Source organism: Nycticebus coucang, chromosome 4 (assembly GCF_027406575.1).
Source record: "Nycticebus coucang isolate mNycCou1 chromosome 4, mNycCou1.pri, whole genome shotgun sequence".
Lineage (NCBI taxonomy): Eukaryota > Metazoa > Chordata > Mammalia > Primates > Lorisidae > Nycticebus > Nycticebus coucang.
The window spans coordinates 83,900,911-83,917,224 of record NC_069783.1 but is presented as its reverse complement, the minus strand read 5'-3'; the positions used below and the strand labels follow the sequence as shown (position 1 = coordinate 83,917,224).

At 42.9% G+C, this 16,314-nt stretch overlaps 1 protein-coding gene across 2 annotated transcripts in view; it reads right to left on the bottom strand.

The window, feature by feature from the left end:
* TCF7L1 (transcription factor 7 like 1) overlaps positions 1-16,314 on the bottom strand; it is a 172,290-nt gene that overhangs the window by 9,515 nt on the left and 146,461 nt on the right. Inside the window, exon 5 of one of the 2 annotated variants that reach the window (XM_053588691.1) lies at positions 5,596-5,673. The exons of the other annotated variant lie outside the window; for it this stretch is intronic. Within the exon in view, the coding sequence (XP_053444666.1) occupies positions 5,596-5,673 (78 nt within the window). The remainder of the gene's footprint in view (positions 1-5,595; positions 5,674-16,314) is intronic. 2 annotated transcript variants of the gene reach the window in all.

Sequence of the window (16,314 nt, the reverse complement as noted above, 5' to 3'; positions counted from 1 at the left end):
ACATTATTATTATTATTTTAGAGAAAGAGTCTCGGTTTGTTGCCCTTGGTAGAGTGCCGTAGCATCACAGCTCACAGCCACCTCCAACTCTTGGGCTTAGGCGATTCTCCTGCCTCAGCCTCCCGAGTAGCTGGGACTACAGGTACCCACCACAATGTCTGGCTATTTTTTGTTGCAATTTTGCTGGGGCGGGGTTCGAACCCACCACCCTCAGTATATGGGGCCAGCGCCCTACTCACTGAGCCACAGGCACCGCCGACATTATTTTTTTTGGTAATAAGGTAAATGAGTTACCCAAGTGGAGAAAAGATTTGCTTAAAAAAGAAATTTGTTTAAAAAGGATTTGGTGGTGGCCCAAGAGCTGAGATTCCAAAGAGCTATCGTCCTATGGGAATTTTTCATTTTATATGTTCCAAGAGCCCATTCTTTCCTTTTAGGTGGTTCTTTGGTGCTCTTGATGCAAGCCCCAATCTGAACATTTCCCAGGTGCCTTTTGTATTGACAAGAGTTCCACTTTCAGTAGGCTAAGCACAGCAGAGGCAGAGAATTCAGACTGTTCATAACTACAACCACTAGGTGGCGGTGGCACAGACTGGGTCCTGCTGGGGGAACCACCCCTCACCTCCAACAGTGGGCTCATTTGAAATTGCATAATAGGGGCGGCGCCTGTGGCTCAGTCAGTGAGGCGCCGACCCTATGTACCGAGGGTGGCGGATTCAAACCCGGCCCCGGCCAAAACTGCAACCAAAAAATAGCTGGGCGTTGTGGCGGGCGCCTGTAGTCCCAGCTACTTGGGAGGCTGAGGCAAGAGAATCGCTTTAGCCCAGGAGCTGGAGGTTGCTGTGAGCTGTGTGAGGCCATGGCACTCTACCGAGGGCCATAAAGTGAGACTCTGTCTCTACAAAAAAAAAAAGAAATTGCATAATAAATTAAAAAATTTTTCTTCTTACTGTGCTCTCACAGATTTTTAAAAAAATTTCCATACATATGGGGCGGTGCCTGTGGCTCAGTCGGTAAGGCGCTGGCCCCATATACCGAGGGTGGTGGGTTCAAACCCGGCCCTGGCCAAACTGCAACCAAAAAAAATAGCCGGGCGTTGTGGTGGGCACCTGTAGTCCCAGCTACTCGGGAGGCTGAGGCAAAAGAATCGCTTAAGCCCAGGAGTTGGAGGTTGCTGTGAGCTGTGTGAGGCCACGGCACTCTACTGAGGGCCATAAAGTGAGACTGTGTCTCTACAAAAAAAAAAAAAAAAAAAAATTTCCATACATATGAAAATATAGCACAAGTATAGCACAAAAAGTATAAAACAATTACTTTACAATCACATTTCTAGGAACCCAATGCATCTAAACGGTTTTAGCATTACAAATGCAATAGTTTTTTTTTTTTTTTTTTTGAGACAGTGTGCCACTATGGTGCCCTTGGTAGAGTGCCATGGCGTCACAGCTCACAGCAACCTCCAACTCTTGGGCTTAAACCATTCTCTTGCCTCAGCCTCCCAAGTAGCTCTAGGGACTACAGGTGCCCACCACAATGCCCAACTATTTTTTGTTGCAGTTGTCATTGTTGGTTAGCTGGAACAACCCACCAGCCTGGGTGTATGTGGCCGGCGCCCTGCCCACTGAGCTATGGGTGCTACCCAGATTTTTTTTTTTGAGACAGAGTCTCTCTCACTTGGTCACCCTGGGTAGGGTTCTGTGGTGTCATAGCTCAAAGCAACCTTAAACTCTTGAACTAAAGTGATCCTCTTGTTTCAGCCTCCTGAGTAGCTGGGACTACAGGCCACCACCATAATGCCCTGGTTAGTTTTTCTACTTTTAGTGAAGATAGGGTCTTGCTCTTGCTCAGTCTGGTCTCAAATTCCTGAACTCAAGCAATCTACCCACCTTGGTGCTTGCATAACAGTTGTGTGCCTGGCCAATGTAACAGAATTATTAACAAAGTGAAAGTAAATAACAAATTAATTATACAGAATGACTATAATCTTAAAATAGATTTATAGGCTCGGCGCCTATACCTCAAGTGGCTAAGGTGCCAGCCACATACACCAGAGCTGGCAGGTTCAAATCTAGCCCAGGCCTGCCAAACAACAATGACAACTGCAACCAAAAAATAGGTGTTGTGGTGGGCGCCTGTAGTCCCAGCTGCTTGGGAGGCTGAGGCAAGAGAATCGCCTAAGCCCAGGAGTTAGAGGTTGTTATGAGCTGTGATGCCATGGCATTCTACCCAGGGTAACAGCTTGAGGCTCTGTCTCAAAAAAAAAAAAAGTACATATATATATACTATGATTAAAAAGAATTAAATAGAAGCACATCAAAATATATATAGTTGTTTGAATGGTAGAAATGTGGGCGATTTTCAGTTTTTTATTTTTTTAAATGTTATTTTTTGAGACAAAGTCTCATTTCATCATGTGGGCTGGACTGCAGTGGTACTATCACAGTTCACTGCAACCTGAAACTCCTGAGCTCAAGTGATCCTCCTGTCTCAGACTCCTAAGTGCCTGGGACTATAGGTGGACACCACCACACCTAGGTAACTTTTGTATTTTTAGTAAAAAGGGGGAATATTGCTCTTGCTCAGACTGGTCTCAAACTCTTAAACTCAAGCAATCCTCCCACTTTGGCCTCCTCAAGTGCTAGGATTACAGGCATGAGCTACTGAGCCCAGCCCTGTTTTTTATTTATCACACTTTGTTTCCTAGTCAATGATTTTATTTTTATTGTTCCATTTTCTATATTATCTACTATTTTAAAAATACTATACATAACAGATTTTCTAAGAAAGAACTACAACCTATATCATAAAGTATTTAGAAAACACAATCATCCCACCCTAACCTAGTCATTATTACCACATTGGTATTTTCATTCAGACTTTCTGTGCTTTGTTTTCTAATTTACTTTGTATCATTTACAGCCACCTTAAAGCAGGAAATATTATGAATCCTGATTATCCATGTACTGTAGAGTTTTGCTTTCCCAGAAGCTGGCAAACAGCATTGAATGGTGGCAGAGTTAAGTACAAAGCAGGAAAACATGAGTTATATTTGAAAAGGTATAGTCCAGCGGTTCTTAACCTGTGGGTCGCGACTCACAGGAACTGTATTAAAAGTCCACGGCATTAGGAAGGTTGAGAACCACTGGTATAGTCATCTAAATGCTGTGTGAGTTACACTGTTCCCCATTAGGTGGCATCATTGTCCAGAAAATGAAGTGAGAAGGGCCTGTGGGAAGTAGATGTGGGTTCAGGGATCAGAACTGCTCTATCAGGCTGACCAGGAGGAAGGTTTTCCTTGGAGGCTACTGTCTCAGTACAAAAGCTCTTTGCTCTCCTCAGCTGCCTTCAGGGACTAGATGTCCACAGTATATAAACTCAGATCAAGAATTAGGAATGCAAGGACCCTCTGCACGCCTCTCAGTAGGTGACCCCAGTATAAACTATACACATAAGGAAGGCACAGGCAGCTGAGTCCAGATGTATCCGAAGAACAGTCTTGGACCTAAATCTTCCCATGGCAGTGTGTCCTCTCTCTCCTTCTTGAGGACTTACTTTCAAGCTCAAAGTGAGGCCAACACCACACTTCCTCCCCAGACCCAGCATCCGCCCCTCCACAAGTCACCCCCTAAAAAGTTCTGCCTGCCTCTCCAGCTGCCTCTCTTAATAACTCCTCTGAAGCCCTCACAAAGCCACCTGAGTCTTACTGATCCAAAGTAAAAGGGGTTACACTGCAGACAGAGAACTTTTACCATCACTCGCAAAGGACCTGCCAACAGTCTGCCCAAGTAAGAGACTCAGAGTTTCACTGGGTTGCTAACTGTACCTGATTTCATATACTTAAGAAATCTGTCCTTTAAATTAAAGAAAAAATATTTCCCACTTGCCAAGTCTGATCTAAAGAAATCCCATTCAATTGTCAGTTTACTGATGGAGGCAGTAAAATCTTCTCTTTAGGAAAACAAAATGTTTCCAAGACTGTGTCTTACAGCAGGGTTCAAGTGAAGAAAAAACTTTTGAACTGTACCCAAAACATCACCCATTCACAGCAAATGGGAGGCAAATGAGGGGCTTGACCAAGGATCCCCAAGGACTTTTTGGCTCCAGCTGTAATATTCAATGTTACTCTGACTCATACAGTTGGAACAGTTGGTTCAGCTAGACCAGGGGTCTTTACATTTTTTTGGTCACATGACCCAGTTACTAAAAAGTATCAGTTTTGCCATGTTCTTTTCTTGCTTGTGCTCTTAGTAGTAATATTTCAATCTAAGGTTTGTTGCAGGAATCTTTCCAAGGTACATTTCCTTGAGGGTTATTTTAGTTAAAAATAAGTAACCTGTGGGCAGTGCCTGTGGCTTAGTGAGTAGGGCGCTGGCCCCATATACTGAGGGTGGCAGGTTCAAACCCAGCCCCAGCCAAACTGCAACAAAAAATAGTCGGGCGTTGTGGCGGGTGCCTGTAGTCACAGCTACTCGGGAGGCTGAGGCAAGAGAATCACCTAAGCCCAGGTGTTGGAGGTTGCTGTGAGCTGTGATGCCACCGCACTCTACCAACAGTGACACAGTAAGACTCTGTCTCTAAAAAGAAAAAAAATAATAAGTAACCTGCTCAGGTGCACTGAAGCATGCTGTAGGATGCTGAAAACCAACAAAGAGGGGAGTCTCTGCTACTGATTCCCCACAGCGAAGAGCTCCCAATTTTCCTCCAGCATACCTCACATTGCACACTATAAAGATGAATTTCTTTGTAATGTTTTTAGATTAAAACTTATCAATGATTTTTCCCTCCCCTCCACCTGTAGCTCAGTGGAACATGCCGTGAACACCTGCCCTCCTTTTTGTAGCTATATACTTGGATCCACTGCTTTTGCATCTTCAACAGAGAACAATCTTTTCTCATGCACCCCCATTCCAGGCCTTAGAAAGCTTTTCCTTAAACACATTCCAGAGATGTCTCCCCTCTATCCTCATACATTACCTATCAGTTAAGTAAGTATTCCCTTTACCTAATGAGAACTTACCAAGTACTCTAAGGAGCTCCCCAGTTCCTCGAGTCTCCTCTGATTCTCCTTACATGCCACATTTTCTGGCTGCCTCATCCATGTTCTGGCCACCTGTCTCTAAATTACTCTAAATTACATGCTCTTCCCCCACGTCTGCCTTAAAATTAGCAAACTATTCCAGAAAGAGCTGGCTAGTGCAGAAAATAAAGTTCCAGTAGAAGCAGGGGCAGATAGGAACTTAATTAAAATTAGAAAAGAAACAAGTCCGCCTCCTTACCCACCCCCACTCTTCAACAAACACTATTTTCAAGGCAAAATGTAAGCTCTGCTGATTCTGTCTATTCTAACAAGGAAAGGAAATCCAAACATGTCTCATACAGAATTTCCTCTCTTGACAGAATAAAACTTAACACATTTTGATTTACTGGTTCAATGTCTTTGGGGACTCTATGTGGCAGGTGCTGAGCTGGAAGCCCAAGTTGTGGAGGCTGCCAGAGATGCCGGGGACCTGGGTCTGCCATGACATCACCGAGTCACTACCTGGACCTGCAGAAAATATGGATCACAACAATAAATAAGAACCTATCCTTTTGTACCTCTGCTCCAGGTCTTGTGGAGGTAGGAGAGAATCTTGCTGTGCAGGCAAGAAAACCTATCCTCATGGCACCTAAGTTCTAGTTGGGAAGACAATAAAGAAGATAAACAAACAAAATACATGTTATATATAAATAAAGAAAACATTTAGTGAAGGATAAATAAAATGTGTTAGGAAGATAAACATATTACAATATTTTAACAAAATAGTAAAATACTAAGGAGGAAAACTAAGAGAAAGCAAAAATGTAGGGGTGGGTTAAACAGGATGTTACACAGGACGACCAGGGAAGTCCTCAGAGAGAAAATAACTTCTGAAGTCATTTTCAAAATGACCAAAGGAAGTGGGGAGTGAGCTGTGTTGATTGCGGGGGAAGAGCATTCAGGGAGGAGATCCCAGTGCAGTATGCCTGGCGCGTGTGAGAACCCACAGAGAGCAGCGGGTGAGGCAGAGAGGGGATGATGAGGACATGAGGTTCTGTACTGATGTGTTGACAGCTACTTTTCCAGCTCCTGATACAAGGGAAGCTGTGTGGTGTACTGCAGGCTATGAAAGGTGTGAAGATAAATCTAGAGTCTTTGTTGGACAGCAGGAGAGAGAAAATACTCAGGGAAGTGGAATGTGCGTTCAGGTCCTCCTTCAGAGCAGTGATACATTTTTAAAGTCTTTGCAAGTTGGACATAACATATAATTCTTGGGATGGGCTCGGTGCCCATAGCTCAGTGGTCAGGGCACTGGCCACATACCCGGAGGCTGGCGGGTTCAAACCTGGACTGGGCCTGCTAAACAACAATGACAAATACAAAAAAAAAAAAAAATAGCCAGGCATTGTGGCCGGTGCCTGTAGTCCCAGCTGCTTGGGAGGCTGAGGCAAGAGAATCTCTTAAGCCCAAGAATTTGAGGTTTCTGTGAGCTGTGACGCCATGGCACTCTACCTAGGGTGACATAGTGAGACTGTCTCTAATAATAATAATGATGATGATGATAATAATAATTTTTGGGATAAACCTTTCCTTACCCAAACCCTCCCTTTCCTCGTTTTTTTTCTTTTTCTTTTTTTAATTGAGACAGAGTCTCGCCCTGTGCCTGAGCAGAGTGCAGTGGCGTCATGATAGCTCACTGCAACCTCAGACACGGGCCGTGGCATCCTGCTGCCTCAGCCTCCTGAGTCACTGGGATTGCAGGTGTGTGCCACGGCGCCCAGCTGCAAACCCTTTCTTTCCCACTGTTACCTGGCGTAAGGTGGCAAAAGAGAACTCTAAGGTTACCTTTATTTTTGTTCCTTTGACGCAAACTTGCTTTTCCCTGCCCCTGCATGGGTGCTTGAAGGAAAATATTTCTAACCCTTGAAATTCAAATTGTGGCTATGTCTAGGCATATGTCAATTTTCATTTAGTTTTATAGAATTCAGGGGCTCTTTGATCCACACTTTGTTTTTTTATAAAGCCCAGTTTTACTTCATTGTCTTTTTTCATTTTCATTTGTTTTGATCTCTTCTTTAATAGTAGTATTTGTAGATTTTTTTTTTTAGTATCTCTTCTCTGTATCTATCACCAGGTTCCACATCAGTGTTATCAATGGCACGAGTTTGACTTGCCATAATGTTAACTCTGATCTATATGAAGATTAATGAGCTGGGAGACATGAGTAAGAATTTCAAAGAAGCTAACGCTTAACAGCAGAAACTAAGGGAAGAAATGATGGAGGTGGAAAATAATCACTAGTAGGTGAAAATCTGGTGAGAAACAGGAAATCTGCAGAGCTTCAAAGCCTCTCCCTACAAATCACTTATTCGTTACAAAGAGAAAAACAGTCACTTTATGGTGAAAATATTTGGCAGATGCCGCCAAAACTGTGCAAGTGTGAAGCTAACATGACCAGAATTGGGGCAAATGGACGTGGTGGGCTGGCCTTCTGAGATGCTGCATGCAATGATAGTGCACTGGCATTCTTTACAAAATGCACAACCAGAATCTAATCATCAGGAAACATTAGACAAACCCAAACTGAAGGGCATTCTACAAAATAGCCGCCCTGTACTTCTCAAAAAATGTGAAGGTCAAGACAGAGAAAAGCTAAGGAACTCCACTAGATTAGAGACTAAAGAGACACAACAGCTAACTGCAACGAGTGATGGTGGATTGACCCTTAGCCAGGAAAAAGCACACGGCTATCACGGAAGTGACTGGGATACTTGCCAAAAGTTCAATTTATACTGTGGGTTAGATAATAAGATGAAATGTTGTAATGTAACTTTCTTGATTTTAGCAACTGTGTTGTGGTACTGAGGAGAATGCTTTTGCTCTTAGGAAATACAATTAAAGGTTTGAGAGGTAACGGGTCACGATGTCTCTAAGTTACTCTCAACTTTTCAGAAAATGAGATAGAGAGAGAAAGGGCAAAATTTGAGACCCTGGACAAAATGTATGTTGAGAGTTCCTTGTGTTATTCTTGCAGCTTTTCTGGATGTTTAAAATTATACTCAAAATAAAAAGTTAATACTGTGTAGTAAGATTTAAAATCACGGGCGGCACCCGTGGCTCAGTCAGTAGAGCGCCAGCCCCATATACCGAGGGTGGCGGGTTCAAACCCTGCCCCCGGCCAAACTGCACCAAAAAAAAAATAGCCGGGCGCTGTGGCGGGTGCCTGTGGTCCTGGCTACTCCGGAGGCTGAGGCAAGAGAATCGCTTAAACCCAGGAGCTGGAGGTTGCTGTGAGCTGTGTGATGCCACGTCACACGGCACTCTACCGAGGGCCATAAAGTGAGACTCTGTCTCTACAAAAAAAAGATTTAAAATCACTAGCCAGGTGTTGTGGGGGCACTTGTAGTCCCAACTACTCAGGAGGCTGATGCAGGAAGATTGCTTGAGCCCAGGAGTTTGAGGTTGCCGTTGTGAGCTAAGATGCCATGGCACTCTATCCTGGGCAACAGAATGAGATTCTGTCTCAAAATAATAATAATAATAACTAAAATCACTATTAGAGGTATAGTATAGAGCAGTAACAGATTATGCTATGAGTTTTGGAGTTTTCTGGGTCTACATAGGTATACAGGCAAGAAGATGAAGCTATGCATAATTTTAAAAGGGAAATTCCAATGAATGTTTTCTTTTGAGAGAACTGGCATGCTAAGCAACTTCAGGCTTCTTAGCTGAAAGTCAGAAAGACAGATATTCTTTAGAAGGAGGGCATCCAGGCACTGGCTTGGCAATCAGTAATTTGACACGAAGCTCTCCAGCTTCTGAGATTGACCCATATGCAATACTGAAACTGGGTATTTACTATTACTAGTGTCCTAAAGCCCCGTGGTGGTAGTTCTCAAGCCTCAGTCCTCAGGCCAGCACCATCAGCATCACCAGTTGGAATGCAAATTCTCAAGTGCTGCCCTAATACAAACTACTGATTTAAACTCTGGGAGTGGAGTTCAGTCATTTGTGTTTTAATAAGCCCTGTTGGTGATTCTGATGCCTGCCAGAACTTGAGAGCCATTGTTCCAGAAGTGGTCTCACCATGGCTGCAAAGTTGGACTCCCCTGGAGAACTTTAAAAACTCCCAATGCTCAGGCCACACTTAAATCAGCTCAGAAATTCTAGGGATGGAATTCAGCAATCTTTCTTTCAAAAAGCCCCCCAGATGTCTCTAATACCCACTCACGAAAGAGAACCCTCAACAGAATGATGAGTAAGATGCTGCCAGTGTCAAAATAGTCTTGGTAGGACACTGACATCTTCTTCTAATACTGAGAAGATGACAACCAAGAGAAATTCAATCTTGATTGTGCTAACAATGCTAAAATATGACCAAAAGCAACTGGACAATGAGATGGTTAAGACCTGAAACAATAACTTATTCTATTTAGAATATGTTAGCAAAGAATTGTAAATGCTAACGAAGAATAGATGGAGATCTAGCCAAGTGTGTTAGGTTTTACTATTTATTTATTTATAATTCTTCCTTTCTTCCCTTGCTCCTATCAATATTTTGCTTGCCCTTAAGACTTGTTTTGGGGTGGCGCCTGTGGCTCAAAGGGGCCACAGGAGGTAGCAGGTTCAAACCCAGCCCCTGCCAAGTAAAAATAAATAAATAAATAAAAGACTTGTTTTGACCAGGTGGTGCCTGTGGCTCAGTGGATAGGGCACCGGCCCCATTTACCGAGGGTGGCGGGTTCAAACCCAGCCTGGCCAAACTGCAACAAAAAATAGTTGGATGTTGTGGTGGGTGCCTGTAGTCCCAGCTACTTGGGAGGCTGAGGCAAGAGGATCGCCTAAGCCCAAGACTTGGAGGTTGCTGTGAGCTGTGATGCCATGCACTCTACCAAGGGCAACAAAGTAAGACTGTCTCAAAAAAAAAAAAAAAAAAAAAAAAGACTTGTTTTGACCAATGGAAGGAATATTAGCAGACCTGAAATAAAGTAAGAGGAAGCTTTAAATGTGCTTCCCATCTTGTGTGTTTGCCGTATGCCATAAAAAGGACATGCCTAGGACTGAACTCCTTTAACCTAAGAGTCATTCCAGCTGACCCACAGATCTATAAGTGGAAAAGAAGAAATGTTTGTTGGCCAGGCAAGGTGGCTGATGCCTGTAATCCTAGCACTCTGGGAGGCTGAGGCAGGTGTATTGCCTGAGCTCACAAGTTTGAGACCAGCCTGAGCCAGAGTGAGACCTCATCTCCAAAAATAGTCAGGCAGTATGGTGGGCACCTGTAGTCCCAGCTACTTGGGAGGCTGAGGCAAGAGGATCACTTGAGCCCAAGAGTTTGAGGTTGCTGTGAGCTATGATGACAGGGCACTCTACCGAGGGTGACCAGGTAAAACTCTGTCTCAAAAAAAAAAAAAGACAAGACAAGAAAAGAAATGTTTGTTAATGTAAGCCTCTGAATTGTTTGTAACACAGCAGTATCAAAGAAATAGCTGACTTAACACACGTGACTACAAAAATATTTTTTGAAAAATACAGAGAAGTATAAAGACTGACACCATACCCCAAATTTGCCACATAGCACCAATTATTATTTTTACAGTTTTTTATTTTGGTCTTTTTTCTTTAATAAGCATCACAGAAAGTTAAATATTAAAACCCTAGTTCTTCCCCACTTCTCAAAGGCAGCTACCATTCAAATTTTCCTCTTCTCATTTTCAAATATATATGCTTTACAGGCATATAAAGTGAAGTAAAATTAGAAAGTATGACAATACCAAACGTTGGTAAGCAACTGGAACTTTTATGCATTACTGGGAGGAATGTAAAATGGTACAACCACTTTGGACCGCATTTGGCAGTTTGAAAACAGTTTATACAGTAATCCCAGGCTAGGTGTAGAGGCTCATTCCTGTAATTTCAGCTACTGAGCCTGGGCAACAAAGGTAGATCCTGTCTTTCAAAAGAAAAAAAATACGTCTTTTAGGTATTTACCAAGAGATATAGAAACTTATTTTCACATAAAAACCTGTATGTGACCTATATTACATTTATATAATTAGATTTTATATATTTATAATATTTATTCATAATCACCAAAATCTGGTGATTTTGAAAACAACCCAAGGGTCCTTCAGCTGATGAATGGATAGGCCAACTATAGTATATCCATATAATGGAATATATATATATATTTTTTTGTAGAGACGGAGTCTCACTGTACCGTCCTCGGTAGAGTGCCGTGGCGTCACACGGCTCACAGCAACCTCTAACTCTTGGGCTTACGCGATTCTCTTGCCTCAGCCTCCCGAGCAGCTGGGACTACAGGCGCCCGCCACAACGCCCAGCTATTTTTTTTTATTGTTGTTGTTGCAGTTTGGCGGGGCTGGGTCTAAACCCGCCACCCTCGGCATATGGGGCCGGTGCGCTACTCACTGAGCCACAGGCGCCGCCCTCCATATAATGGAATATTAGCAACAGAAAGGAACAAGCTATTGTTACATTTCATAGCACGGATGAGTCTCAAATGCATTTTGCTAAATGAAAGCCGGACTCAAAAGGTTAGATACCTGGTGATTCATTTATGTGATACTCTGGAAAAAGCAAAACCATAGGAATAGAAAATGGGTCAGTGGCTGTCCAGCACTGGCCACTGACTACAAAGGGGCAAAGGGAATTTTAGGGGGGGGAGTGGAACTTGTTTGGGGCTAAATTGTCTCCTCTTTCTAATTTATATGTTAAAGGCTGGGCACCATGCTCATGTCTGTAATCCTGGGAGGCTGAGGGGGGTGGATTGCCTGAGCTCAGTAGTTCGAGACCAGCCTGAGGAAGAGTTGAGACCCTGTCTCTACTAAAAATAGAAAAAAAAGAAAAATACAAAGCTAGCTACACATTGTGGCAAGAGCCTGTAGTCCCAGGTACCTGTGATGGCTCAAGTCCAAGAGTTTGAGGTTGCTGTGAGCTAGGCGGATGTCACAGCACTCTACCCAAGGCTACAGAGTGAGACTCTGTCTGGGGGAAAAAAAAAAAAAAAAGTGAAGACCTAATCCCCGCACCTGAGACCAAATCCCCTGTCTCTGTATTTGGAGACAAAGGCTTTAAGAGGTGATTAAAATAAAATGAGGCCATTAGGATGGGCCTCAATCCAATCTGATTGGTGTCCTTATAAGAAAGAGAAATATAGACAGATTTGTTACAGCAGCCCTAGCAAACTACTACAGATTCTGACATAAGGAAGTAAGGTGCTACTGCAACTAATATCTAAAAATGTGTTAAGTTGCTTTGGGACTGGTTTGAGGTTAGAAGAATTCTGAGATGCATGTTAAAAAAAGCATAGATTGTTTTAAATAGACTGTTGGTAGAAATGTGGGCATTGAAGGTACTTCTGATGAAGCTCCAGATGGAAATATGGAGTATGTTATTGGACTACAGTGGAAAGATGATTCTTATTATAAAAGTGACAAAGAACTTGGCTGAATCATAGTCTAGTGGTTTGTGAAAGGCAGAACTTGAAAGTGACAAATTTGGATATTTAGCAGATGAGATTTCTATGGAAAGTCCTGAAGATTCAGCTTGGTTTCTCCTTACTGTTTATAGTAAAAACGAGAAGTGAAGGCCGGGCACTGTGGCTCACGCCTCTTATCCCAGCACTCTGGGAGGCCGAGACAGGTGGATTGCCTGAGATAAGGAGTTCGAGACCAGCCTGAGCAAGAGTGAGACCCTGTCTCTAAAAATAGCAGGGCTCTTGTGGTGGGCGGTTGTAGTCCCAGCTACCCAGGAGGCTGAGGCAAGAGAATCACTTGAGCCCAGGCGTTTGAGGTTGCTATGAGCTATAACGCCATAGCACTCAACCAAGGGTAACAAAGTGAGACTCTGCCTCAAAAAAAAAAAAAAAAAAAACAAAGTATAATAAAGATGAGAAGAGAGAGAGAAATGGAAGAAAAATTGTTAAACTGAAAAGAACCAAAACTTGAAAACTTAGAAAATTGTCAACCTATCCATATTATAAAAAATGAGAAAATATGAGGGCCCAGCATGATGGCTCACCTTCTTCTACCCCTACCTCTATGCCTGTAATCCTAGCACTCTGGGAGGCTGAGACAGGTGAATTGCCTGAGCTCACAGGTTAGAGACCAGCCTGAGCAAGAGTGAGACCCTGTCTCTCAAAAAGAGCTGGGCTGTGGTTCCAGCTACTCAGGAGGCTGAGACAAGAGGATCGCTTGCGTCCAAGAGTTTGAGGTTGCTGCGAGCTATGATGCCATAGCACTCTCCAAGGGTGACCAAGTGAGATGCTGTCTAAAAAAAAATGAAAATACATGTTCTGGGTGTGGCTGGGCAGTCATATGATAAAGAGATGAGTCTTTATTTTTGACTCAGAGATCCAATCAACCACGTTGGCAGAAATATTGCACTCTGGGACCCAAGGAGACAAAGATGGGACAAAATGAAGAAAAGCTGTCAGACTTCTCGAATGCTGTAGAATTAACTATCTGGTTGCAAACATATATTATTCCTCAAGAAAAGAATGACTCCCAAAAGGTGATGCAAAAAGTCTCTCTGTTGGGCAGGGCCTCAACAGTGGGTCTGCCATCCTGATGGGCTGAGAGGACAGAGAATGGAGCCACAGGGATTACTCCTGAGCCCTAAAATCTAATGGAAGTCTGGCAGCAGACTGCGTTAGACTCAGATCGCAACTCTCCCCTGTCCATCTGCAGCCTGCCAGCCTACTCTGCAGGTCTTGCACTTGCATCTCCATGACTGGGTGAGCCGGTTCCTTGCAGTAATGTTTTCTTTCACTACACATACAAACATATCCTGTTGGGTCTGTTTCTCTGCAGAACCCTGGCTAACAGACTCTTCAATATTTTGATTGTGGTGGACACATGACTGCATGAGTTTGTCGATTAAACTTATGTGTAGCTATTACACTTCGTGAATTTTACTATGTGAAAATTATATCTCAAAAATGAGGGAAAAGTATAAATGTACATAAATACATGCATAAGGATGTTTATTTTATTTATTTATTTTGAGACAGAGCCTCAAGCTATCGCCCTGGGTAGAGTGCCGTGGCGTCACAGCTCACAGCAACCTCCAACTCCTGGGCTTAAGCGATTGTCTTGCCTCAGCCTCCCGAGTAGCTGGGACTATAGGCACCCACCACAACACCCGGCTATTTTTTGGTTGTAGTTGTCATTGTTTGGCAGGCCCAGGCCAGATTCGAACCTGCCAGCTCTGGTGTATGTGGCTTGCATCTTAGCTGCTTGAGCTACAGGCACCACCCAGGATGTTAACTTCAGCTGGAAACCATCTAAGTCCATCAGTTTTAAAAATGTTTAAATAAAAGGCAACCAGGAATACAGAGGTGGCAAAGTGTCAAAAAAAAAGTGTTTATTTTCGCCTGTGTGCTATCCTCAACTACATTTGTTCTGTGCACTTTCCTTACCCCCACCTCCTTATATGCGATGTCCTTCCCCCTGTGGATTCTGGATGCTCAGCCTAACAACTAAATTTATATTTTAAAAAATCCCTGGCCAGGCACAGTGGCTCACGCCTGTAATCCTAGCACTCTGGGAGGCCAAGGCTGGTGGATTGCTTGAGCTCATGAGTTCGAGACCAACCTAAGCAAAAGTGAGACACCCCCATCTCTACTAAAAAGAGAAAAAAATGGAGGCAAGAGGATGGCTTGAGCCCAAAGAGTTGGAAGATGCTGTGAGCTGTGACAACACAGCACTCTACCCAGGGTGACAGCTTGAGACTCTGTCTAAAAAAAAAAAAAAAAAAAACCCTGAAAATCTGACCACTTTCCAAAACACTGGGTTAAGTAATTCTAAAGTTTTTGAAAACTGCAACCATTTCAAAGTGACATGGAATATTTGCTTCCTGGCTTTTGGCCCCATTTTCCTGTTATCCAGTAGAAGTTATTAGGTATCTAGTTGGAAAGGAAGTATTTTAGTCATCATATAGAAAGCAAATTACAGGTACACATGTTCACACATATACAAGACTGAAATACCACATAACAAAACATTTGTGGGTTATAGGATTATAGGTCTTTTGCTGTGCTTTCTGGCATTTTTCCAACTGTTTTACATAGTTTATACATTACTGTTATGGTTATGAAAAAATTTTTTAATTAAAAAAAATGTTCTGAAAAGAAGGATCAAATATGGGGTATAGAAGGGATAGCCACCTTTTACTAGAACATTTATTCTTCCATTCATTCAACAAATGCTCCTTGAGCATTATGACAGGTGCTGGGTAAACAAATGTGAACAGAACAGATGCAATTCCCATCTTGGTGGTGGTTTGCACATATTTGTTCTGCGTGGCTGGGCACAGTGCTCCTGGGAAGAGTGGAGGGGAGGGTGGGCCGGGTGTGGTAAGGGTCTGCAAGCAATGAGATTACAGTGACTGCATCTTACAAATAGGTACTTACAAAAGATTATCGTTAGTCTTTAGAGCTTGTTTCGAAGGTGTAAGATCTAAATTGTTAAATACCTAACTCCACCCCTCACCCCGGCCCAGTTCTGACTTGTTTATACACACTTTCCTGATAGACAGCTTCTGCATGACTCACTAAATCTCTGCAAGTATGCGGGCTGTTTCCTTCATTTGCTTTACTCCTAGGGAAAACCTCATCTTAAAATATTTCACTCCTGATTCTAAAATAAATTGCAAAGTCTCAAGTGTTTTCATTTCTCTCATGCAAAAGCTACTGCCCAAATCTCTGTGACTATTTCTCCCCCAAACCTTCAAGTCCTGCATACACCACGAGCCTGAGAGAGAGAAATCCTCACCTAGTAAACTGGGATGTCTTTATCTCCTCCTTCCTCTTTGTCTCCAATTGGCAATTACCACAAAGATTCTCAACTCTGGCTGCCCCTTAGAATCCCCTGGGGAGCTTAAAAAACTAAGATACCAACCCCACCCCAGACCAATTAAATCTTATCCTTGGGGGATTAGATGCTAAATTCTATAGGCTCATTATCTCTATTACCTTCCCAATCTGTCCATTTGTTCTGTCCATTTGTTCTGGCGTCTAATTCAAGCTCTCATTACCCCTTAGTTTTGCTAATTAAACAGTATTTTCATTGTTCTTCCCCTCTAATTTAGTAACAGTAGAGGTAGTGGTGGCAGTAGTGGTGGTGATTGTGGTAGTAAGCGAATAGTTATTGAGGGCTTACTTTGTGGTAGGCACAATTCTAAACTCATTTCAATACACTGGCTCATTTTCACACAACAACTCTATGAAGTCAGTCTCTCCTAATCCCCATTTAATAGATGAGGAAACCAAGGTAAAG